Below are 27,465 nucleotides of genomic sequence, written 5' to 3'. Positions count from 1 at the left end.
ATCTTGCCAAGTAGAGTCTTCTAGGTTGTAAGCTTTTCCCTTTTAGCACTTTGAATATATTATGTCACTCCATTCTGGCTTGCAAACTTTCTGCTGAGAAATCTAGTGACAGCCTGGGGTTCCCTTTTTTACCATGTCTTTGTCTCTCTTGTTCTTTCTATCTTTTCTTGTGCAGAAACTGTTCAGTCAGGCTTCAGTTCTTCTCCAGGAGAAATTGCTCCCATACACAGGTGTAAAGTTGGTGTGTGTTCATGGAGGAGGTGAAGCTTGAAAATGATAAGTTTATAAGAAAAACCATAACCACTTAATAATATTGTCTTGTCACTTTTTAATTGGAAAAATTTAAGCTAATATATTAAGTTATTACTACTCAGCATATCAAAAATATTTGCATGTCTGCCCTAGTTTGTGTAATGTTATTTTTTAAAGGATTCTGTTCTTGTGCCACCGGAGGGAGCTCTATGCATAGGTTTTAGTATTTTGGTTCTGATTTTTAAAAAGAAACACAAAACAAAATGTTTCTCTTAATGCAATTTTATGTTAACACATTTTTCTCTTCTGTGTGGATACAGTTAAAAATACCTGTGTGATATCAAAGAAACAGCTTGGTATTTTTATTTCACAAATACTTGAATACCTTGTTTATGTGGCAGTGGAGCATCAAAAGATGAATATAATTGTTGTCTTCATTTACCTTACTTAAGAATATGTAGGTGCCTTAGTTAAACATACTCTTCTTACTGCTCACTGTTGAGTAATCTGTTTAAAAGCTGTTTGTTTAAAGTGAGATCTGTGTTACTTGTGTTAATATTTTTAAATTGTTTGATGTTGCAATTCAAAGATTCTGAGAACTGGGTAAGAGTTAAACTGTGGGTCCTTTCAAAATACAGAATGCAGGGCTCTCTGTCCAGAAATTATGATTCTGCAACTCTTGAGGATATGTATATTTTTAAAATAGCTTTATTGAGATATATTTCACATACTATACCATTCATCCATTTAAAGTGTGCAATTAAATGGCTTTTAGTGAGTTCACAGAGTTGTGTAACCATAACCACAATCATTTTTAGAACATTTTCATCACCACCAACAATATGTTTTTCCTGTTAGCTTTCACTCCCCATTCTTCCCCAATCCCCATTGCTCTAGGCAACTGCTAATCTACCTTTTCTCTATGTAGATTTGCTTATTCTGTACATTTCATGTAAATGGAATCATATAATATATGGTCTTTTTGTCTGGGTCCTCAGCACAGTGTTTTCAAGGTTATAACATGTACCATGTTGTAGCATGTATCAGTACTTCATTCCTCTTTATTGCCAAATAATATTTATTGCCAAATAATAATTGTATTTTTTTCTTACATGTCAGTAACAGTGGCCCCAGTACTCTCCATTGATTTTAAAATTTGGGGTCTCTGTCTATTAGTGATGGTAAATTTGTTTTTTACTGGATAAAGAACAGAGACTTTTTTTGGTAATAGATGGAAAGTAGGAGAATCAGCTACACAGAGTATGTATCTTTACTGGGTCTGACGTGAAATATATTTCTTACTCTTGGTTACTTTTAGAAAAAATTGGAAAGTTATTCTTTAAATATTTCAGTATTTTTGTCATTTCATTGACCCTACTGCCATTTCTGGGGTTAAGTGGTAAGATACTGGTAACTTAAGTGAGAGTTGAATTGAAATAACTAGCCAAAGTTAGAGATTAGGAGTTAGGAACTAATAATGTAGTGAGGGGGTGGGATGGTTCTGGGAACCCACTACTTGGGTCTTCTCAGGTAGTAAGCTCACGGGTTGCTTATGATGTGAGATTTAGTACCACTTACCACATTGTTTATGCAGCTTTAAACTAACTTATACTGTATCGATAAAATGGATTTGGTTTAGGGACACCTGGCTGGCTCAATTAGTGTGCGAACATGAGACTCTTTATCTCAGGGTTGTGAGTTCATAGCCCACCTTGGGCATAGAGCTTACTTTAAAAAAAAAAAAAAAAATTAAGGGTGTCTGGGTGGCTCAGTTGGTTAAGTGTCTGCCTTCAGCTCAGGTCATGATCCCAGGGTCCTGGGATCTAGTCTTGCATTGGACTCTGTACTCAGTGGGGAGTCTTCTTCAAGAGCTTACTTTAAAAAAAAAAAAAAATTAAGGGTGTCTGGGTGGCTCAGTTGGTTAAGTGTCTGCCTTCAGCTCAGGTCATGATCCCAGGGTCCTGGGATCTAGTCTTGCATTGGACTCTGTACTCAGCGGGGAGTCTTCTTCACCCTCTCCCGCTCGTGCTCTCTCTCTGTCTCGCAAAAATAAATAAAATCTTTTTAAAAAATTAATTAATTAAATTGAAATGGATTTGATTTTGATGATCATGAATTAAATTGGCAAAGTACATTATAAAAAGAATCATTTTATCAGTTTATCAACACATGGGGTAGTGTTACATATTCTAAATAGCATTATTTTATTGTGCTTGTATTAAGTAATGTATTCATTAAAATAAGTTACATTTCATAAGGAGGAATTTGTGTTTAAATTATATATCATGTTACTTTCTGAAGAAGAAACGTGTGTGTCTTTGTAGTTCTTTTTTTATTTTATTAACGTCATATTAATTGAGGGTCATTTATTTTGATTTATTCTGAGTTGTCTTTTAGAGTTTTAGTGCTTATTTCTTTGGATCATTTTATAAAATTTAGAAAACTGATGCAATGAGTAGTATATTAAAGTAATAACATTGGCTTTTGCTAAAAGGCAGCTGCTATTGAAGTGGAATTGTTTCTAAAGACCTTTTAAATGATTTAATAAAATGCCAAAATATTTTGATAATAATGTATATGATCACTGAAGCAATTTTTTAAAGTAACAGCTGCTTTTCTTTGTATTGAAACTCAACAAACAAATAATTTTGTACAGTGTTCTCTTTATATTCATTTTTTCCTAAGGTAGTTGAAAAATGTAAAAACTGGTACATGATACATAACTTAAAGTTTCCTGTAAATACTTTTTATCTTTTTTTGGCATATTGGATTATATTTCGAATTGTTTGAAAATTTGATCATACATTAGGCGTTACCTTGATTACAAAATTTAAGTATTTAGCACAGGATAAAAATGAAAAGAAGACCATGTGTCAGTTATTCTTATGAACATACATGTAGAAATCTTTAAAAGTATTTTTAAAAAGACAAATTAAACAGTTTATTAAAAGAATAATAATTATCAAATAGGATTCATTTCAGGAATACAGGGGATGGTTCAATAATAGGAAAATGATTACTATATTTTTACTGCATTAACAGATGAGAAGAGAAAACCATATATAAATTATCTCAGTAATACTGAAACTTCAATAAAATTTAAGACTAATTTTTGTTTTGTTTTGTTTTTAAGAAAAAAAGTTTTTTTGTTTTGTTTTTAAGATTGCTGAGGCCTGGTGAGCTTTTCAGATTTCATCCTGCCCCAGGAATAATTAGTTAACCTCATTTGTCTGGGTTATAGTTTACTTATCTCTAAGAAGAGGTTTACTTATCTCTAAAGAGTTTTTCCATAAGGTCTTTAGCAGTCCTTGTCTCCTTCTACCTCTTTTATCCTAAAGCTCTCTCATACTGCTTTGAAGTTGGACCTGAAAGATGTTAACTTTTTAAAAAGGGTTAATTTTATAATACAGAATGTTTTACTTCCTTTTTTTTTTTTTAATATTTTATTTATTTATTTGACAGAGAGAGACAGAGAGGGAACACAAGCAAGGGCAAAGGGAGAGGGAGAAGCAGGCTTCCCGCTGAGCAGGGAGCCCGATGCGGGGCTCGATCCCAGGCCCCTGGGATCATGACCTGAGCCCCTGGGATCATGACCTGAGCAGAAGGCAGACGCTTAACGACTGAGCCACCCAGGCTCCCGAGAATGTTTTAACTTCTGATCAAGTATCCGTTTCCAACACCACTTCCTAGTAAGCTCCAACTAGAGGAAGTTTGGGCCTGGAACTTACAACCCCAAGATCAAAAGTTGCGTGCTCTACCAACTGAGCCAGCCAGGCCTCTCACTGATTTTTGTTTTAAAAACTTCTTTGGTAGTATACATTAAATATGTATAACTTTCTGTATGTCAGTCATACCTCCAAGTAGTTAAAAAAAAAAAAACACAAGAATTTCTTTGATTCAAGATGTAGAAGGGAAAGTTCTTAACTTGATACATTTATATATACCTGAAACTTATGTCAAGGATTGTATATAATGATGAACAATTGGAAACATTACCTTTAAAGTCAGAGACAAGACAGATATTTGCTATGATTCCTTGATTGCTTTTTTTTTTTAATATTAGGCCAGAAGCCCTAGCCAGTGCAATTAAAAACAGAAATATGAACCATAAATATTGGTAGAGGAGAGAAAACATAGACATTATTTACAGATGATATAATTACTTACCTAGAAAATTGTTGTGAAGCAGCAGAAAACTCTTAATGAATTCAGGAAAGTAGCCTGACACAGTTTGCACATGCAAAAATGTGTAATCAGTTACAAAATGAAATGGAAAGAAATAGTGACAAACTCGTTGAAATTCTTTAGAATAGACCTAGTGAGAAAGGTACAAGATAACTGATTAAGAGAGGAGTCATGGTCAAAGGAATACTATATATGAGTGAGAAAAAACAAATGTAGATAGAAACAATAACATAGATAAATCCCCAAAACAGTATTAATCAACAGAAGCAAGATACAAAAGAATACATATTGTATAATTTCATTCATATAATACTCAGAATCAGAAAAATACTAAACTATATTGTTTAGGAAGGCACATGTAAATTGCAAAACAGTAAAGAAAAGCAAGATGGGGGGCGCCTGGGTGGCTCAGTCGTTAGGTGTCTGCCTTTGGCTCAGGGCATGATCCCGGTGTTCTGGGATCGAGCCCCGCATCGGGCTCCTCTGCTGAGAGCCTGCTTCTTCCTCTGCCACTCCCCCTGCTTGTGTTCCCTCTCTCGCTGGCTATCTCTCTCTCTGTCAAATAAATAAATAAAATCTTTAAAAAAATAAAATAAAAAGAAAAGCAAGATGGTAGTTAAAAAGTCAGGATGGTAGTTACCTCTCTGGTAGAGGTGGAATTTGTGGAAGGGCACTTGGAGGGATTCTGGATGTTGGTTTGACTTGAGTTATAGCTACATGGGTATTTCCTTCATTTTTGCTAACCTTTGTGTAGATCTTTTATCTACTTTCTTAAAGGTGGCGTTATATCCCAGTAAAAAAAAGGAAAAAAGGGAAAGAGGAGATGATTATGTGGAATAGATTAGAGAATTCCAGAAACTGACCCAAATGTGTTTGTGAATTTATTAAATGATATATGAAGCATTTTAAATCAGTGGGAAAAAAAGATGTATCAGCCAATAAATTGTTATGAGATAATTGAATTTCCTAGAAATCCTAGAAAAATGTAGATTCCCAGCTCATTCCATGAATAAAAATTTATTTTAGATAGGTCTAAAAATAAAAATCTAACTACAAACATTTAAAAATCTAAATCTAAATTAAAGATCTAAATATAAAAATGAAACTAAGCAGCAGAAACAAAATATAATATCGAGGTCTAAAATGTCTTCCTTAGCAAAACAATATATGCAGTTTTCACAAAGGAAAAGATTGGCAGATTTAACTATATATAAATTACAAACTTCTGTGTAGTGAAAGATACAACAAACAGCAACTAAAGAATGGGGAAAATATTTGTAACCTCTGTAATAGTCTTATTTTCTGCAGTATGCAAAGAGCTCCTAAAATTGAACAATCCCACAATTAGATGAACAATTGGTATATAAAAGGAGAAACGTTAATATCTCCATACTGGAAGATATTCTTAGCCTTTGTTTAAAGCAGAAATTCAAGATAGATCGATAATATTCAATATTTGTGAGACTGTGAGTAAATGAGTTCTTTGATGGGAGTATAATTTGGTGCGGCCTCTTGGGAGGGTAGTTTTTCTCAACATTTAGGTTATGTTAGACATGTACTTCCATGTCTAGAAAAATTGCCCTTCTGAAAGGCTTGCATATGGCACAAAGATGTATGTACAAGAACGTGCCTTACAGGCATATAGAGTAGGAAAAAAGTGGAACCAACCCAGTTATTCATCCCTGGAGGAATGCTAAAATAAATAAATTATATCCATTGTGTGGAATATTGCCATTGTTAATTTGCTTACTCCAATGTGGAAATGTCAAGGAACATATAAGAAGCATAAAAAGCTAAAAATCTATGTATGTATATAGTTATGTGTATATTTAAGTGTGTATATATTTAACTGTGTCTTGAAAGGATACTCATGAAAATATTGATAGTGGTTACCTCTAGAAGTAGAGAGTGAAGTAAAATAACTTTTTACTGTTGTTTGAATTTTATATAGTGAATATATTTTGTATAACTACTTTTAAAAAACTGATCTCTTCAGTATTGGGCTTTCTAAATGACATTCTGTTTTCATATTAGAAAACTGAAAATTAACATCTGTGTCGAGGACAGAACTTAGTGATTGGGGAAGAACCCTTTTCCACAGTTTCTTTGAATCTAAGGTTTCTTTTTAACACCGTATCAAACACTACAGTCATTCTTTTGTTTTTAGGAATAATATATATATGTATTATTTTTAGAAATGATATCTATATCTATATATCTATATCTATATCTATATCTATAGATATATATAGTTTGTTTTTTCTTGCTCTAATCTTTATTATTTCCTGGCTTTGGGCCTTGTTCTTTTTTTAGCTCCTTTAGATATAGGGTTAGGTTTTGTATTTGAGATTTTTCTTGTTTCTTGAGGTAGGCCTGTATTGCTGTAAACTTCCTTTTTAGAATAGCTTTGCTTTACCCCAGAGATTTTGGACCGTTGTATTTCATTTTCATTTGTTTACATGTATTTTTTTCATTTGTCTTTGAATTCTTGGTTGACCCATTCATTGTTTAGTAGCTTGTTATTTAGCTCCATTTATTTGTGTTCTTTACACAGTTTTTCTTGCGATTGATTTCTAAAATCATACCATTGTGGTTGGGAAGGATGCATGATATGGTTTTAATCTTTTTTGAATTTATTGCAACTTGTTTTGTGGCCTAACATTCTGGAGAATATTGCATGTGCACTTGAAAAGAATGTGTACTCTGAGGTTTTTGGATGGAGTGTTCTGTGTGTATCTGTTAGGTACATCTGGTCTTATGTGATTTTCAAAGCTACTGTTCCCTTGTTGATTTTCTGTCTGGATGATCTATCCATTGATGTAAGTAGGTGTTAAAAGTTCCCTACTATTATTGTATTACTGTAGGGAAAATGTATTTTGAAAGAGTCATGGTAGTATTTGGCTTTGCCTTTTTCTTATTTTCAATTTCCATAAATTTGAATTTTCAAATAGGTACCTCAAAATCCTTATCTAATTTGTAGTTTTACTTTTTGTCCAGGCCCATCAAATTCCAGTGAAGAAAGTGAATCCTGGAGAAGAAAGGAGGAAAATGTTTGAGGTATAAAGACATCTGTCTGCTTATTTTAAAGCTTTGCAAAAACAATTCTAAGAAGAGAAGCAAATTCTAATTAAACCTCCAAACCTTTCCTCCTTATTTCTTTCAAACAAATAAACCTTTAACTTAATCCTTTTTTTTTCCTCTTCCTAATCTCCCTGGGCATACCTCTACCATTGCTATACTAACTTTCCTTATGAAACTAGAAAAAGTAGGAATTACTATTGATAAAAATGTTCTTTTTTTATTTAAGGAAGCAGCAAGAAAGAGAAGGTTGGAATTTATTGAAAAAGAAAAGAAACAAAAGGATCAGGTAGTTTTTTTGCTTTTGTTTTTCTTCCCTTGCCACGTTGTAGATGATAATAGTTTCAAGAGTTCTAAGAATTTTGTCTTTAAAATTGTTACAGATTAGTTTAATGAAGGCCGAGCAGATGAAAAGACAGGAAAAGGAAAGGGTAAGAGGATACTCCATTTTTCCATGGTACATTCTACCCCCTCTCCATACACATACTTTTTTTTCCTTAAAGGAATACAGTGATTTCCATTGTGTTAGTAAATGTGTTTCATGTGTTTTATATTAAATACTTGAAATTGTGTTTTGTTTGTTTCTTTTCCCCCAAAAGTTGGAGAGAATAAATAGGGCCAGGGAACAAGGATGGAGAAACGTGCTAAGTGCTGGTGGAAGTGGTGAAGTAAAGGTAGGCATTTGATACCCCTATGGTTACACTACTGCGGTTTTTTTCTCCAGTTTCACCTTGCTCTTTGAAATGTATATAACTGGCTTTGGGAGGGAGGGAGGTTTTAACTTTTTACCTAGAATTCTTCATGTATTACAAATTCTTAGTTTTCCTACATGTATTTGATGTATAATTTGTATTGAAAACTAATATCGGACACTGTGAAATTGTTAAAAAAGTTTGATATGAAGGCTATGATATACCATTCCTTCCAGAAGAATCTTTTTAAAATCAAATAAAATTTGTCACACCTCTGCCTAAAGTCCTTCTGTTGCTTCATCTAGCCTTAAAGATTAAGTTTTCATAAGATCCTTGTTAGTCTGGCTCCTGCCTATCTCTGTAAGCTCATCTCCATCTGTTCCTGCCATACATTTTGCGCTCAAGTGAGGCTGAACTAAAAACCAAACTTGTATTGTGTTCTCACTGTGTGTAGCCTGCGTAATCTGTCTTTGTACTGTGTTTCTCTTTACTTGATAGCACCCCTCCCTCCCACTTCACTGTCAATCCCACCTCCAACCATTTACCTAGATAGCAGATTACCTAGCTAACTATTTACCTAGATATATTAATTCAGACATTTCTTTTGGGTAGAGCCAGACACTATAACCTTGGGCAAGTTATTTAACTTTTCTGAGACTTAACTTCTTCACTTAAAAATAAGAAAAAAAGAAAAAAGAAAAGGAAAAATTTCAAGAACAATGCCTGGAGTGTGACTAGCAAGGACTCATAGGTTTAACTTCTGTTTCTTTCTTTGTTCTGCTTATCTGAATCTTATATTTTCTCTTTTGCTTTGGTAGCATCCTTTACATATCTATGGTAAGCTGAATTCTAAGATGGTCCCCCAAATATCTGATTCCTGGTGTAGATACCTTGTATTCCCTCAACTTGGTGGAACCCTGTGAATAGGGTGGTATTGTAGCTCTCTTGATTAGGTTTCATTACGTGGTAAGTGGTGATGTGGATAGTTATTACTGTTGACGTTTGATGACACTCCCTCATAGCAGACTGGAAGGGGAGAAGAAAGTCTGAGAGACATGCTTCTGCTGGCCTGGAAAAAAGCAAACATTCGTCTTGCAGGGAAGTATAGGTGGCCCTTAGGAGTTGATAGTACCTGTTGGCCAACAACTAGCAAGAAAATGGTGACCTTAGCATTATGGCCACAAGGAAATGAATTCTGCCAGGATCCAGTGAACTTGGAAGAGGATCCTGAGCCTCAGATGAGAATTGCAGTCCTGGCTGATACCTTCATTGCTGCTTGGTGAGATCCTGAGCAGGAGACCCAGCTAACTGCATCTAGACTCCTGAGCCAAGGAAATAGTGAGATAAAATAAATGGGTATTGTCTTAAGCTACTAGGTTTGTGGTAATTTGTTACACAGCAATAAAAAACAAATATACTTTTATTCCTCTGTATTATAATTTTAATGTATGTCATCCAATCAACTTTTAGTCAACATGTCTTTAAATTTTGAATTCCCCTGACCCAAGCTCATTAAACTTGGTATTTAGGTATTTAGGTGCTGAATAGATTCGTCAAATTGACTTGATTACCATTTTTACTTCTTTTCCCCACAAGTTACGATTTGAATAAAAGTTTATTTTATATAGATATGTGTGTTCTGTCCTGGCTTTCTTGATTTCTCATATTAATAATTCAGTAAGAGTCACTTTTTCTAATTCTGTATTAATATATTATACTGTTTTTAGTAATATAATTTTATCTTTAAAATTATACTTTACCATTTTTGTGCTGTACTATCTACGTTACTCAGAAGTAGAGCTTACTACCTCCTGAATGACAAGGAATGACTCAAAATTGCCCATTCTAAAATAACTAATTCCATATCTTACCTGATTGGAAAGTAAAACAAAACAGTTAAGGTGTAGGCCCTCAGATCTTGTCAGGCATTTTATATCAAGTACATGGTTAGTGTTGAGAATTCGATTACTTTTTCTTCTCCTTTTGCATATATCTTCTCTGCAGTAAAATGTCTTTTTTTCTATGATGTCTAAAGCTATACTTAATCCTGAAGTCCAGTTTAATCAACTGATTGAGATAGTTTGTACTGATAACTGATTGAGACAGTTTTTCAACAGAATTACATAGTATGTGCTTAGTGGATTTCTGCTTCATTTTATAAATTTCTATAATGCTTTCATTGAGGATTAATAAAACTATTTCCCGTGATTTAAAGCAAATTCTGTGTTAGTTTCTGTACTTATTTCCATTGGGGTTTGAAATATTTAACCTTTTAGCTTGTTTGAATTCTGTACAGTTGATAGGGACCTGGAGCCTCAGTATAATGTTGATCAAATTAAGGAGTTCCCCTAAAGATAAAACAGAAACTAAACACTTAGGGAAAGATTTCAAAATTAATACATTATTATATACCTCTAATGGTATTATTCACAGTATAAATTACCAACTGTCTTTGATTATTTACTATCTGCAAAATCTGGGACTTATTGCTTTGTCTATTTCTAATGTATCTCTTATGAATGTGTGTGTTTTTTTGAAATTATGAAATGTTCCATATACATAGTTTGATCATATGGTGATCATAATATGTAAGAAGCTTATCTGTTGTTTGAAGATATGTTGGAATACTACTCAGCAATAAAAGGAATAGTCTGTTAATACATGCGACAACATGGATCAATCAATATGAAATTATAGAAGAGGCAGTCCAATTTATGACAGAGAGCAGATCTGTGGCTGCTGGAATGAGGGGACATTGACTGCAAAGTAACATGAGGGAACTTCTTGGGTCGTGATTGATATGCTTTTGATTGTGGTAGTAGTTACACAAGTCTATATATTCATCTAAACTTATGCATCTATGGTTATAATTGGGGAAGAAGGTGATTTTTGGAAGATCATATTGCTTCAGCGTTCTAGTACAGTGTTTTCAGCATTATTTTCAGTATAGCCACCTTCAGAGATGTTCGCATACTTTCATTTTTGCTAAAGAGAAACATTAGAAAACTCAAATTCAAGTCAAGGTGATATTAGCACCAGATTAAACTCAGAGAGTAACCAGTCTCACAGGAGATGCAACTGCCTTTTATCAGGATTCTGATTCTGATTCTTGCCTGGAGAGGCACATTTTGAAATGTGTCTGAGGATTCCTTTGATGGGGTTTCCTGCCTAATTAGTTATCTTCCCTATTTCTGACAACTTTCATCTCTTCTCAAACATCTTTTATGAGTTATCTGTATTCATCTCGAGCTGTTTTTTTTTAAACCTCATGCTTTCTTATAATACTGTCTGCAACTTACTATGTGAAGATTTTATCTCAGTGGGTACACTGAAATTTATTTGATTCTAGTATTTTTCTTTGCCTCTTTTCTCTCTCTTAGCCAGATTTCTTCCTTAAGATGTTATCATTTGGAAGCTGTTCTTTTACTTGTCAGTATTCTGGCTTCTGTTCTCATCACTTCCCACCCCCCCCCCCCCAAATGGGTTTTGAAATGCTACCACTCAACTTTAGTCATAACAGTTTATTTTCAGTGTTGTTGACCTCTGCATTTGAGGTAATTGATTTCTCTTGATAGTGAAATTCTTTCACCGTGACTTGTGCAGCATTACACACTTACTTTTAAAACTTATCCTTGTGTGACATCTCTGTTTTCTAACTGAGTTTTCCACACACTTGAGTTCTTATGTCTCAGTAGCAAGGCCTTATGTCTGCCTTTATTCTGTGTTATTCCCGAAGAGAATCCACAGCTCCCTTCCCTTTTTCACTGATTGCCTTGCTTTGCTTCTAGGCTTGTGGCTTGGCATCAGCACAGTAAGCCTTCCGATTAGTTCCTTTACCTTATTCTCTCTCTTATTCCTGCTTATCGTGCATTTGACTCACCTTCTTAAAAACTGTTTTGCTATGTTACATCTCTCAGAAAGTTTATAAGTGCTTTCTGTTGTCCTTTATTATATGAACTCAAAGGGTTGATAGCAGTTAGATAAACTAGGCTTTTATGACCAATGCCACCTTTTCTTATTTGTTTGCATACTGTCTTCCTCCTCCTACTGTCAACACACAAATATTACACATACATCGCTTATTTTTACTTTAATACTCTGGCTCATATTTAAGCATTCAATTGCTCTTTGTTACATTGCTTTCAGGGCTGGGTTGAACAGTATCTTTCTCTAGTGCCTTTTTTTTTCATTTGAGGAATTTTTATTTCTGGTAAGTTTTTTTCTATTTTGTGAAAGTTGCTCAGTCTCAGTACTTACTGCTTTAGAATGTACCTGTTACCATTCATTTATCACAGACATGGAATGGTTTTCTAGTTTTGTGCTTTGTTTCTCAACTTGTTTATAAACTGATTAAGGATAGCTATGATGTCTTGCTTTTTTTATTTACATCTAGAATATGTTTCAGTGGTATTTATATCTTTACCATTTTGGGCGTTGAAGGATTTGAGGTATATTAAATGCCATATGTAAATGTTTTTGTTAAATATAATTTTGAGTGTTATTAAAGTAGGCTCTGCTTTACTTATAAGCTGTACATATTTAAACTTAATAGAATGGCATCATAAAATGTGTACTAGAAACGTTTCAAAACTTACTAAGACCAGACTTTTCAATATTTACAATTTTAATGTCTTTTTATATTTTTGTTTATTAAATTATGCTTTATTCTTAGTAACAAAGTATACTACTTTTTTATTGTTAGTGGTTATAATGTAGTAGAAAAACATTTTGCTTTAGGCTGTCTGTTCATTAATATGTTCAAATTAGCTAATTACTTTTTAAAAGTCAAGTGTTGAAAAAAACCTTTTTTTTTAGGGTAGCACAGGCCTTTTGGGCCTTATGAGATAAACATGTGAGAGCTCTTTGTTTAATTCCTAGGCTCCCTTTTTTGGCAGTGGAGGGGCTGTGGCTCCATCATCTTTTTCTTCTCGAGGACAGTATGAACATTATCATGCTATTTTTGATCAAATGCAGCAACAAAGAGCAGAAAATAATGAAACTAAATGGAAAGGAGAAATATATGGCCGAAGACATCCAGAAAGGTATGGCTGTGTTCTGCAGAAGTTGATTATGCTTTGCTTCAAAGAAAATAATGAAAGTCATTTTGCATGTTTATCTACAGAGGAATTTCACCTGAAATACATCCAGGATTTCCTAAGGGGCTACAGGTCATCACCATTCCCAAATGCTGATTCTCTTAGAAATCTTTGAAAAGATTAAAGATCATGTCTAAACAAGCCAGTGTAAACAGGTTGAGCTGTGATGATCCATAAATTCATTCTTGTGTGTAATTTTGTCTTAGGTCCTATATAGCTTAGTACCTGTACTTTGCAGATGTCTTCTGTATTGATTACAAAGAATATTTTTTTGCCTTCTGGATGCAATAATTTTCTCAGGTGCAAATTTGGCCTTTGATTACAGTTGGCAAACATGTAGCTCTTCAGTTCAGCCTCATTTTTGTAGCATATTTATATGTTATAGGCTGAACCTACTTATTTAAAAAAACATGTGATAGTATCACTTTACACCAACATATGGTTGTAATAATTTTGCCCACTTGCTTTAAATGAATCAGAATATATTTAAATGGAATCACATTTTATGCAGAATTTCAAAGCATGCCTTTTTTGTCTTTTTTTCCTCATCTCTTAGAATCCCACTTTTTGTTGTTTTGACTTGTTTTCTTACATTTGTCTCTGATTGATGGCTGTGATCTTGTTCATCAGATTTTACCTTTTCTTCCATTGAATTAATTTAATATGATAGTAATTAGTAGTTTTAATTTTCATGGTTCCTTTTTTCTTAGGTATACATATATGTTTTCCTAGATATTCCCATTTTTTCTATAAAACATCTGTTTAAAACAAAAGCAGATATCATTTTGTGAAAATTCAGTTACATTGCCTTTTTTGTGTCATTTAAGGAGAATACTTTTGAATGTAATAAAAATCTTTATGATCCCCCAATTATAAAAGATGACTAAAATGTAGGTGAGCAGAGGTAAATAAATGAGGTGAATATCAATTAACATTATGTAATATACGGTAGCCTAAAGTATTAAGCTAATTGTAGAGTCTGTTTTTAAGAAAGGAAGGCTACCAACTCACAATATGCATTTTTTTGATGAAATGGGAAAGCAAATTTGTGTGTGGCTTTTATCCTGTGGCGTTATAGATCTTTCTAGTATTTAATTTGGCTTTATTTTGCTTTATATTACATCTAAAATAAATAGATATAGTATAAAGAAAATAGGGAAAACGATGTGATGCCTCTTCACACTGTTCAACTTCCAGAACATTTCTTGGTTCTTCGCAATTGGAATAACAAATAATGGATTACATTGGGCCATTTTTAATCAAACTCTTATTAGAACCTTGAAATATATGCATATATTTGAGTTTCAAATTATCTTAAATGGCTACCTCTTCAACTATACCACATCTCCCATTCAATCTTTGTTTTGCATTAGATATAGTTTCACTATTTTAATTTTCAGTTTTTAAATAATTTATGTTTACGAGATCACTTCTATTTCATTTATATCAACCCTGTGGGCCTAGCAGTACTCAGACATATAGTATACATTTTCTTACGTTGCATGAAATTATTGTTCTTATTATTAATGATGGTAGGTATTATTGAACGCTTATTATATACCAAGTTGTATTTATTTGTCACAGCAACCCTTTGAATTAGGTATTATTCTTTTAATAAAGATGAAGAAATTAGGATTTACAGAGATTTAAAACTTGTGCATGGTCAGTCAGCTAGTAAGTGGTAGAGCCCAGATTTAAACTAAGTCCATCTGACCGTAGAGTTCTGCTCCTTAAACGCTCACTCTTTTTTTTTTTTTAAAAAGATTTTATTTATTTGAGAGAGACAGAGATAGCGATGGAGATAGTGAGAGAGAGCACAAGTGGGGAAGAGAGGGAGAAGCAGGTTCCCCACTGAGCAGGGAGTCCAGTGTGGAGCTACATGCTCTTTCTCTCTGTCTCAAATAAAAAAAATAAATCTTTTTAAAAACGACCCAGACACTTAACCGACTGAGCCACTTGGGTGCCCCAAAAGAATGGACATTTTAATGTGAAAAAAGTAGGATGACATAATCTTAGAATACAGATTATCCTTTGATTAAATAAATTTGGATTTGTAGAAATAAAGTAGTCATTTCTTCATATTATTGACAACTATTGAAAACTTAGTGATAGAATACCACTGGTCAGAAAATGAACACTGGCTAGTCACTACTGCTCTTCTAAGCCTGAATTAGTTGGTCTTATGAGATGCTCTCACATCTGGACACGTGCCTCTCTGTAGTAGAAATGAGCCTGTGTGAAGAGGCCTTGAGGATGAGTTGAGCTTTCCCTCCCTTGGTCATTGCTTGAATAGCTACAGGGGGAGCTTTTTGGGCACCCTTCATCTCTCGCATCATTACCTTTGCATTTACTACTGTCATCCTCATGAGTTTATTTTTTTATTTGTACATGTTAGTGTGATCAGGTCTCAACAAAACCTTGCCTTTGTCAGCAAGCCATTCCATTTCATTAGGTTTACAACTCCTTTCTTTTTTTCTTTTTTAATGTGTTAGTTTTACAGTTTAGTACTGAGCAGTCAAATTTATTTCTCTTAATTTCAGATCCTGGTGGAGTATATATTCACGATAGGTTAAATTAGGGAAAAAACAAGTTTTAAAACATGTATCAAAGATTTTCTTCTCTCCTGCAAACTGCTTGTAAATGAAAAGAAAACAATAGAAAAGTTTTGAACCTAGTATAATTATATTGTGCTGTAAGAATATAAATACCCTTGTCATTTATAACTAGTAATCATTGGTAAGGAAAATATTTAACTGCTGTGTGTATGATGTTCTCCTAATTCTATGCTTCATAATACTCATTGTCTCATATTTACATATATGCTGTAGTCCTTTTCCACTGTCATGTTCAACTTTTACAACTCCCTCAAACTTAAGCTATTATCTTAACTCCTCAATGTTTTGCTTTACTCAAAAGCATTTATTCTTTTTTTCCTCCTCTAATCCTTAAGTTCCCATTTAATACTGCTTCCATTGCTGAGTTGAAGACTGCTCACATATTTCCTATTTTAAAAATACTAGAAACTAAGTACCTTGTCATCTCCCTTTCACATAGAATTCTTTTTTTTCTTAAGATTTTATTTATTTATTTGAGAGAGAACACAAGCAGGAGTAGTGGCAGAGGGAGAGGTAGAAGCAGGCTCCATCCCACGACCCTGGGATCACAACCTGGGCTGAAGGCAGACACTTAACCAACTGAGCCACCCAGGCACCCCTCACATAGGATTCTTGAGTTGGGTTTTTTAACAAAGATTTTATTTATTTATTTGCAAGAGAGAGAGAAAGAGCATGAGTGGCGGGTGGGTAGAGGGAGAGAGAGAGAAGCAGACTCCCCATTGACCAGGGATCCTAACACGGGGCTCGATCCCAGGACCCCAAGATCATGACCTGAGCTGAAGGCAGATGCTTAACTCACTGAGCCACCCAGCTGCCCCTCACATAGGATTCTTTTTTTTTTTTTTAAGATTTTATTTATTTATTCGACAGAGATAGAGACAGCCAGCGAGAGAGGGAACACAAGCAGGGGGAGTGGGAGAAGAAGAAGCAGGCTCATAGCAGAGGAGCCTGATGTGGGGCTCGATCCCATAACGCCGGGATCACGCCCTGAGCTGAAGGCAGACGCTTAACTGCTGTGCCACCCAGGCGCCCCTCACGTAGGATTCTTAACCAAACATTCATACCTCTTTTCTCTCCCTTTTGCTCATGGAAAAAGGAAACCCGAAGGAAAGTCACAAGTGGGTTTTTTTGTCTTGTTTTTCTGCTTGCCAAAGTGATACATGTTAGTTTCAGAAAAATTATGAAGCATAAGGAGGATGTTAGGAAGCAGGAATGGAAATCACTACTCATCTCTACAGAGGCAGTTCCTGTGAAGACTTTGGTCTATTTTCTTTGCATTTTTTTTTTTCTTTAGTTAGTGGAGATCAAATCATATGTACAATTTTGTATCTGGTTGGGTTTTTTTTAATCTATTTTTATTTACCGTTTTTACCATAACATTTTCCCATGCTAAAATTGCTTTCAAGGGAATTTTGATGTGTCTGTAAGATTCCAGGGTCTGAATTATCATAATTTATGTAATAAATCCCCTACTGTAATTCACTGGTTGTAATTTTTTTGTAATTATTTGCCAAATTTTATTTTTTGTTTCTCATTTCTGTATAACAATTTTGGAAGGGCAATTATTAGATTAAAGAAGTTGGTCAGTTAGTTCTTGGTGAAGATTCTGGAAAGAAATATTAATATATTTATTATTTAAATGTATTTATTAACTATTACTAAATTTCTGTTTGGAAAAACTGTACCTATTTATCTTCAGTCTGACAGTATATAATAGTGACCATTTTATTACACTCTGGCTAGCACCAATAGCTTTTTAGGAGCTAAGGAATATTTTTAGAAAATATAAAATTTGAAATGAAAGTAGTAGAGGAGATGAATTTTTCACTATATTCTATACTGGTTACATAAAGGATATTGATAAACTAGGCACCTGTAAGAATAGTGATTTATGAGAATGATGATAACAATAATAAAAATAGGAGCTAATATTTAGTTGGGCACTTTCTGCCAAAACCGGTTTGAAGTAATTTACATATATGTCAATTCTCATTATTTGTGGAGTGTTTATGAATTTGACTTCTTGCTAAAATTTATATATAACCCCATAATTAATACTCCCAGTGCTTCCACGGTCACTCATGGATGTGTACAGAGCAGCAAAAAATTTGAGTTGTCCAGTGCACGTATTCCAAACTGAGTTTGAAAAGGCGATGCTTTACTTTCTTGTTTCAGCACTCATAAACAAATGTAGTTTTTGTGGGGTATTTATTACCAAACTTTGCATTTTTGTGCCTCATATTGGTGACTTCACTGTTTAAAATGGCCCTCGAACACAGCATTGAAGTACTGTCTGGTGTTCCGAAGTGCAGGAAGGCTGTGATGTACTTCATGGAGAAAATATTTGTGTCAAGTAAGCTTTTGCTCCAGTGCGAGAGCACTGTTGGCTCAGAGTTCAAGCTATATACATTAAATAAGGCATCTTTAAATAGAAACACAAGGGCGCCTGGGTGGCACAGCGTTAAGCGTCTGCCTTCGGCTCAGGGCGTGATCCTGTCATTATGGGATTGAGCCACACATCAGGCTCCTCCGCTATGAGCCTGCTTCTTCCTCTCCCACTCCCCCTGCTTGTGTTCCCTCTCTCGCTGGCTGTCTCTAGCTCTGTCAAATAAATAAATAAATAAAATATTTAAAAAATAAAAATAAAAAAATAAATAGAAACACAAAACAATGTTATGTATCAATCCATTGAGGAAGATGTTGTAACAAGAGGCTAGTAGGAACATATCCCTGTGTTTTTCCTAGGGGTGGTGGTTCAGTATTGTCTAATTCAGTGTTCCTGGTGACCTTACAGTACATAACTACTGTGAATAATGGGAATTGATCATAGTATTAACTCATTTATTTATCACCAATGCCATGGGGCAGATATTATAATTCTCCCTGTTAAGAAATTGAGGCACTGCGTAAACAAATAATTTGTTGAAGGCCACATAACTATTTATTAGTAAAACCAAGAGTCAAAATTGGACAGTTTTTTCCAAAGTTCACTCAACTGTTGTGCCATATTGACTTTAGTGAGGATTAAAACAACTTCTTAGGAAAATTAAAGAAGCTGGGAGAATTTAGCCACCATTAAAGAAAGCATGCTTAAAGTAGCAAGCCTAGAAGAATTGGATGGCTTTTCATGTAAAAGAGAGAGTTATTTATATTTCCACCACGTAGAATTACTATGACTCAGAGAAGTTGAGGAACCAATTTTAGCCCAGTATGAGGGCTGTGTAATGGCTGGCCTGTCATGGGATTTAATGAATGTCCTCAAGCTGATACTACTAAACTAGAGGTTTGAGTGACCATGTGTCAGGTATATCCAGATGGAAATAGAGAAATGCTTTATTCAGCAAGAAGTTAGACTAGTTAATACTTAAGGTCTCCTCCAATTTAAATATTATGATTCTTTTGTCTTGTACTCTTTAGTGGCCATTGGCATTAAAGAACATTTTTTCCACACTGTCATAACATCTGGTTTCATTGTAATTTGTATATCATTGTCCTTCCCGGTCAGTTCTTTTCCCTAATTCAAACTGAATCAGCAAATTGATATTTATGGTCAACTCTTTCAAATTCTCTTTTCCTTATATTTTGGATCACCCCTATTTGCCTGCTCCCCTCTTCATGGCTTTACATATTTTTCCTCTTTCCTTATTATCAGTAACTCTGGCCAGTCTGACTTTGCTTTATATCTGTCTTAACACACTTCTTCAATTAGCTTTTTCTTTAAGACTTTTTTTAGAGCAGTTTTAGGTTTACAGCAAAACCGAGGGGGAAGGTATAGAGATTTCCCGTCTATTATCACTGTCCCCACATTTACATAGTCTTCCCCCTTATCAGCATCCCCCATCAGAGTGGTACACTGTTGCAGCTGATGAACTTACATTCAATTAGATTTTTACTGTTAGAGCCTCAGCCATGTAAGACCATTTTATAAAACTATTGAGTGCTTCTTAGCACTTGTGTTTTATAGGTGCTTTTACTTTTCCAAGTCTTTTTCTCTCTATTGCATCATTTAATTTGGGTAAAGCTAATGGCAGTTCCATTCCATCAGATTGACATTATGCCACTGAAACACAGGAGGAAGCTTAACCCCCTACATTCTTCTCTCATCTCATTAACTCTATACCACTCCAGCTCTTCTACATTAAACCATATTGACTCATTTTTATTTCTCAGATTATTTCTTCTACCTGGATTGCTACTTATTATTGTGTTGTTTTTACCTCTTAATCACTCATTATCATCCTTCAGAATTTTTAAATATCCCTTACTTGTAAAGGATTTGAGCCAGGGATGTGAAGTAACCTACCCAGATGTTGACAGTTATTCATGCCTTTGTAATAACAAAAGGAAAGGGAAGAACTTACTCCTTTTTACCCCTCTCTTTTCAGGATAAAAAAAAGGGTTTGTCTTAAAATAATTACTTCTTTTTAGCGCATTTTAATGTCTCTGTATTTTACTTTCCAAATTCCTACTTTCTTGCTATTTAATTGTGGTTTATATGGTGTTTATGTTATTACTTTATAAATCTGGATTGCTGTTTTACTGATTTTAAGTGGTATAATTTTGGAACTCAAAGGATGAAAAATATGATAGAGTGTTCAGTTTGTCTAAAATAATATGTGCCTATGAATTCTTAATAATGTTTAATGAAGAAAGTGACCATTGAATAAATTGACGATTTCTGGTTTATCTCTATGAATGTAGCACGAATAGTTTGTGCCAATAGTTTAGCAGTTTTACTGTTTTGGAGAGGAATAAGAATATGAATATGGGTTCTTATTTTGGTGTATATGTAGTAGTAAACAAGTGCATGTGAAAATAAAGACAGGTTATTTATAGTGTTACGAGGGGTCATAGATCATTTAAACTGATTTTGTCTTTTTATTCTTTTAATAAGGTTCATTACTCTCATTTTTGTTTATTGAATCAACCTTGCATTTTTAGAACTGTTTTATACATCTTTACATCTTCAAAGACAGATATAATATTGACAGATAGTTAACACTCAATAAGTATTTGTTTGATATATGAGAGGGGGAAAAGATAATCTTAAGCAAAAATCACTACAGGTTTTAAGTTTGTGGTTGAAAGCAATGAGTTATGTAAACCTGCTTATTTTTTTATTTTTATTTTTTTCTTTTTTCCCCATTTTTATTTAAATTCTAGTCAGTTAACATATAGTGTAATATTGTTTTCAGGAGTAGAATTTAATGATTCAACACTTATATTTAACACCCAGTGCTCAACATGACAAGTGCCCTCCTTAATACCCATCCCCCATCTAGCCCATCTCCCTCCACCAAACCTCAAGTTTGTTCTCTATCGGAAAGAGTCTCTTATGGTTTGTTTCCTTATCTCTCTCTCTTTTTTCCCCTTCCCATGTGTTCATCTGTTTTCTTTCTCTTTTCTTTTTTTTAATAATTTTTTTATTATGTTAGTTACCATACAGTACATTCCTAGGTTTTGATGTAAAGTTCCATGATTCATTACTTGCGTATAACACCCAGTGCACCATGCAGTATGTGCCCTCCTTAATACCCATCACCAGTCTATCCCATTCCCCCTCCCCTGAAGCCCTCAGTTTGTTTCCCAGAGTCCATAGTCTCTCATGGTTCATTCCCCCTTCTGTTTACCTCCCCATTTTCTTCCCTTTCTTATTTAAACCAGCTTAGGAAAAGACTATTCAGTGAAGCTAAACCTATAAATCATATAAATAAATAGAATAGGAGTACTTTATATATTTAAATGGTATGAAAATCTATAAATCAAAACTGTTATACATATGACCAGGTTTCAGTAAAATAATTCTGTGCAGCTGTTGTATTAACATATGTCAGTTTGAGGTTTAGACTGACAAACATTGGACATGGTATCTTAGGGAAATGAAACATGTTTTACTTCAATGAAGGTTAGAGATGCAATCAGGATACATAGAGAGATCAGCAATTTTTTTTAATTGCAAGTGGTGGTGTAAGCTTCCAGGACCCCCCAAAAGAGCCTAACAGTGGACATGCAGCTTCAGATTACATGCCTGAGTGTCATATCCTCTTAAAGTATATAACCCTCTTCAGGCCCAGCCTTCTATAAAGGGACTGTAGCTGACTAGGATACAGCCTTGCCTCAATACATGCAGGCAGATGTGTTGCATCCAGACTAGATATTAATCTCATAAATATACGGTGCATAATATGACTGCTAGAGGATAGCACATGTGCACTACAGAGGCATAAACAAATTTCTTAATTTAATCTACTCAAACTACCATGGGTTATGTTAGGTAAATTTATTAATTTGGTGATGTGAACTAGATTAAGAGTTACTACCTACATATACCTGACAGTCATAATAAAAGGCTCTTAACCAGCTATAGAGATTATCTAATCCTAGAAAATTCCAATGATGGAAGTCAGGAAGTGTTTAAACCTATTGGAAGACAGAAAATACATTACTTCATGTATTATCCAGAGCATAACTTAGTTATGGTCTTAAAGAGAGGCTATAGGAAGTTTGTGTGTCTTAGTAGCCAAAATCTGAGTAGAAGCACAGCCTATCACTTGTTCATCTTTTTAATTCACCTCCAAAATTAACTGCATTTGATACTATACTATGAGTTCTCTGATTATTGGGGCTGGATTTTATTTATTTTTGTATTTTTCAAAATATATTACAGGCATAATATATAAAAGGCACAATATATATTAGGTACAGTAGAACAGGTACAATATATATTAGATGTTCAATAAATGTTATTTATATGTATTTTTAAATTAAAACTTAAAATTTTTTTTATTATTAACGTATAATGTATTATTTGTTTCAGGGGTGCAGGTCTGTGATCATCAGTCTTACATAATACACAGCACTCCCCGCAACACATACCTTCCCCAATATCCATCACCCAGCCGCCCCATCTCTCCCACCCCCCGTTCACTCCAGCAACCCTAAATTTGTTTCCTGAGATTAAGAGTCTCTTATGGTTTTTAAAAAGTTTTTTTTAGAGAGAGGGAGTACTTGGAAGCAGGGGTGGGAAGGGCAGAGGGAGAGGGGGAGAGAGAATCTCAAGCAGGCTCCACGCCCAGTGCGGAGCCGACTCAGGCCTCAGTCTCACAACCCTGGGATCATGACCTGAGAAGAAATCAAGAGTCGGACGCTTAACTGACTGAGCCAGCCAGATGCCCTTGTTTTTTTTATTTGTATTCTAAGCTCAATGTGTTTACGTTCTTTTGTAATTGTCAGAGAGATGCAGAAATATAACCTGTGCATTTTAGTTTTTAATAGTTGTGATACTCCAGGAATTTAGACATCACTTTTTACTGTATTTTGAAAACTTGCACAAACTTTTTTTTGAATTCGTGTTCATATTTCATTTTTGAAATTGCTACTATACTGCTTTAGTTTTACTTCAATGCTGTTTAAGGAAGGTTCTTAGATATATTTGGTACAGAGTTCTGAGATAAGTTTCACTACTTGAAAACTGTTGAGATTCTTCTATAATTAAATATAGTCCAACATAATTTTATGTGTAAGTAGACTAGATTAAATAAATGTGAGAGAAACCTTCTTGATAAGATTTGGAGTAGTAGTATAGATTTTACTTTTATTTAGAATAGTAAAGATGTGATTTAGGTAGTAGATAGTAATATATGTAGCTTTTTCTTCCTTACAGGGAAAGGTTTTATGTCATATTCCCCAACAAAGAAAACATTTAGAATCAGTCTAATTTTTAACTTTTGAAATAATGTTCAGAATTTCTGACTATGCTGTTTGTCCAAATTACTCAGACAAAAGGGGCAGCTAGCTGTGGAAAGAACTAAACAAGTGGAAGAGTTCCTACAGCGAAAACGGGAAGCACGGCAAAATAAAGCTCGAGCCGAAGGACATATGGTATGATTTTTTTTTTTGAGATTTCGAATATATTAATATTCAAAGTGAAGGTTTGGAACAAGGTAGGTATAAATGAATTCTAAATCTCTAAAAACATTTACTCTAAACTTTACAGAGTATAAAGTTTGATATGCCTAAACCTTTCTTCTGCCATATGTTTTATACCAAGGTGAAATTCTGTTGATGGTTTGGTTAATTAGGAGTAGGTTCATAGTTGTATTCTTCCTTTAAAAAGAGAAATAGATATAGCAACCTAGATGTTTATATTAAAACAAGTGAGTTTTCACATTGCTAGGTTTGTTTTTTCATACGTGCTTTTGGTTTTAAATACTTTTAAGTAGCAAAGAATTTTAAAAGAAAAATGGGAAACATTTTGATAAATATAAGTGTAACTATGTATCGTCTGAAAAGCACATTAGAAGCAAAAGTATGTTAAAACCTCCATTATGCCAGCTAACTTAATTAAGTCATGTATCCAAGAAAATATTAACAGTTTTTAGATAATCATTTTAGTAGTTAAAACCTAATAGTTTTGACTTGTAGAGGTGCACAAATGCCTTTTGACCTTTTGTCCACAGAACAACTGATTGTTTCTGTCAGCTCACCACACCATGAAGCATCCTGCTAACATAGAAAATAGATCAATTATATGGTAGTGTATTTTGATTACATTTATAACTACTGTAAGTTTATAAGTGGTATCTTTATGAGTTAATGTAATTATTGCAATTTAGGATATTTTTTTTGGAAATAATGTCATTGAAAGATACTTAGATTTTTTAATGGTTACCCTTTAACACATGAATTTGTTTTCCTAATTTTGGAATTAATCTGTATTTGTATCCTTCCTGTAGATAGAAGAGAACCTCCTGTGTTTTCTCTTACCCCATATCTCCAAAGTTAATAGCGTCTGGAATTTTAGTTAAGGATTTTAATTTAAAATATTTTAAAACAATTATTAGACTTGTCAATATTTATATATTTCTTTCCTTTTCATTACATTATACTATTCTGCCCACGCTTTATTTTTCTTTATGATGGAGAATATCCTTTGGCAATTCTTTTGGACAGAAGCTTCCCAAGATATGTTGGGAATTGCCTTTATTTTGTCCTCATACTTTAAATGATAAGTTGTAGTGGGGGTCAGTTGGTGAAAATGCTTAGCATTTGTATGTCTGAAAAATTATTTTGCCTTCTTTTTTGAAAAATATGTTTGGTGAGTATAATATTATAGGTTGAGATTTTTTTCTTTCAGTACTTTAAAGATGTTTTTCCAGTTATCTTCTGGCATGTCTATTTTTGACAAGAAGTTCACTGTCATTCTTATCTTTTTCCTGTATAGGTAATATGTCTTTTTTTCTCTACTGACTTTTAACATTTTATCACTGGAAGCAATTTGATTATAGTGTAGCTTGGTGTAGTTTTCTTCATGTTTATTTTGTTGGGATTCATGGAGTTTCTTGGATCTGTGGATTTAAAATTTTCATCAAGTTTGGAAAAAGTTCATCTATTTATTCAAAAATATTTTTCTGTTCTCTCTTTTTGATTCTGAGACTCTCAGTTACCCATCCAACTAGACCATGTGATGCTCTTTCAACAGCTCATTGAGGGTCTGTTCATTTTTTTTCACTCTTTTTTCTACTTTTCATTTTGGGTGACTTTTATTTCTGTATCTTCAGGTTCATTAATCTAGTCTTTTGCTTTGTCTAATCTATTAATCCCATGCAGACATTGTATTTTTTTTCATCTCAGACAACTTTTTCATCTTGTATTTTTTATTTCCTAAAGTTTATTTGGGTCATTTTTATACTTTTCATGTCTCTCTTTATAATGCTTATGCTTTTCTCTACATTCTTGAATTTGAATATAATAGCTGTATTAATGACCTGACCTAATAATTCCATTATCTTTGTCATTTCTGATTGATTTTTCTCCTCATTGGGGTCTTTTCCTGCTTCACATACCTGGTAATTTGTGATTGGATGCCAGGCATTGTGTGTGTGTATAAAAATCTTGGATTTTTTTCGGGGGCACCTGGGTGGCTCAGTAAGCATCTGCCTTTGGCTCAGGTCATGATCCCAGGGTACTGGGATCGAGCCCCATATCGGGCTCTCTGATCAGCTAGGAGCCTGCTTCTCCTCCTCCTGCCTGCCTCTCTGCCTACTTGTGCTCTCTGTTTCTCTGTCAAATAAATAAATAAAAATCTTTTAAAAATTAAAAAAAAAATAAAAATTTTAAAATTTAAAAAAATCTTGGATTTTTTTCATATTTAAATATGTTGGGCTTTATTCTGGGATGCAGTTAAGTTACTAGGAAATAGTTTTGAGTTTTTCAAGGTTTGCTTTTAAGATCTGCTAGGCAGATCCAGAACAGCCCTAAGTCTAGGACTAATTTGGCCCCATTGCTTCAAATACTGCTTCTTCTCCTTTTTCTCCTTAAGAGAATTCCTGTTAGATGGATAGATTGCAACTTTCATCGAATGTCCTTTTCTCTGTACTTCTGTTTCACCCTTTTTATCCCTTTCTCATCCTTTTTATCCCTTTCTTTCTTACTGCTGTATTTTAGAAATATTCCTAGGCCTGGTTTTTAGCTTACTAATATATTCTTAAGTTTTGTCTACTCTACAGTTCAGCCCACCTAAGGAGTTTCTTCTTTTCATTTAAAAACTTGTGTTTTCTGGGGCGCCTGGGTGGCTCAGTCATTAAGCGTCTGCCTTTGGCTCAGGGCGTGATCCCAGAGTTCCGGGATAGAGCCCCACATCGGGCTCCTCTGCTGGGAGGCTGCTTCTTCCTCTCCCACTCCCACTCGCCCTGTTTGTGTTCTCTCTCTAGCTGGCTGTCTCTCTCTCTCTGTCAAATAAATAAAACCTTTAAAAAAAAAAAAAGAAACTTGTGTTTTCTTATCCATGAATTGTAATTGGTTTTCCCCTAAATCTCCTTAATCATATTCTCATTTCTCTGATAATACTACAGTTATTGCAAAATCTTGTTTTTAGTGTGCTATTATTGGTTTCCTCCATTTTTGAGTTCTCTATTTCACAGTGTTGGCGTTCATCAAATGCTTGGTGTTCTTGACAGTATTCGTATTTGGGAGTGGCTATTTTATTGCTCATTACCTTTGTTTGAATGGCCTCCTGGTGAGATGGGAGAGTGCTACTGACCTGTCCCCTGCACAGTTTTCAGGAGAGTAGAGAATAGATGGGATGTGTACTGATAATCTGCCAGGCAAATATCTCAACAATTTATTTTCTGGGCTAAGGAGAGTCTCATTCTTCTTTATTATAGCCAGTCATTCAGAGGATTAGCCTGTCTTTTACCACTATGCCCTCTCTGATCACTCCTATCTGAAGGTAACAGACTGCTTTCTGGCTTATGGAGATGAGTAATGCAATGGAAGTAACTGTCTTACTCCAACCACTGTTGTCTGCTCCTAGACCTTCTCATGTTCTTAGCTTCCAACAAGTCTAAGAGCATGCTTCATGTTGCTCACACCTTCTGTGGTAGTATCCTTTCTGACATGCTTTTGCTAGTGAAGTTTCTCACTTAAAACTGATTTCGTGTACTTTTCTTTATCTCTGGATTCCTTCTGTACTTGGGACTACCAAGAGTTTTGCTTGTTTTTGAGTGCTGGTATATATTCACTTAAAACAACTTTCTTCTAGGATTT

The 27,465-nt window shown here is 34.2% G+C and overlaps 1 protein-coding gene across 8 annotated transcripts in view; it reads left to right on the top strand.

Moving 5' to 3' along the window:
- NEK1 (NIMA related kinase 1) overlaps positions 1-27,465 on the top strand; it is a 220,702-nt gene that overhangs the window by 66,004 nt on the left and 127,233 nt on the right. For all 8 annotated transcript variants that reach the window (XR_006779863.2, XM_087866581.1, XM_087866579.1 and 5 more), the window contains 6 exons: positions 7,435-7,494; positions 7,745-7,804; positions 7,899-7,946; positions 8,115-8,189; positions 13,086-13,249; positions 23,697-23,799. Coding sequence is in view for 7 of the 8 variants with exons in the window: in XM_087866581.1 (XP_087722707.1) it covers positions 7,435-7,494; positions 7,745-7,804; positions 7,899-7,946; positions 8,115-8,189; positions 13,086-13,249; positions 23,697-23,799 (510 nt within the window). In the remaining variant the exon portion in view is untranslated. The remainder of the gene's footprint in view (positions 1-7,434; positions 7,495-7,744; positions 7,805-7,898; positions 7,947-8,114; positions 8,190-13,085; positions 13,250-23,696; positions 23,800-27,465) is intronic.

The sequence above is a fragment of the Ursus americanus genome, chromosome 13, assembly GCF_024610735.1.
Source record: "Ursus americanus isolate L20-20 chromosome 13, mUrsAme1.1.p, whole genome shotgun sequence".
Classification (NCBI taxonomy): Eukaryota; Metazoa; Chordata; class Mammalia; order Carnivora; family Ursidae; genus Ursus; species Ursus americanus.
The sequence above is the reverse complement of the archived record's forward strand: the minus strand, read 5'-3'. Positions and strand labels throughout refer to the sequence as shown.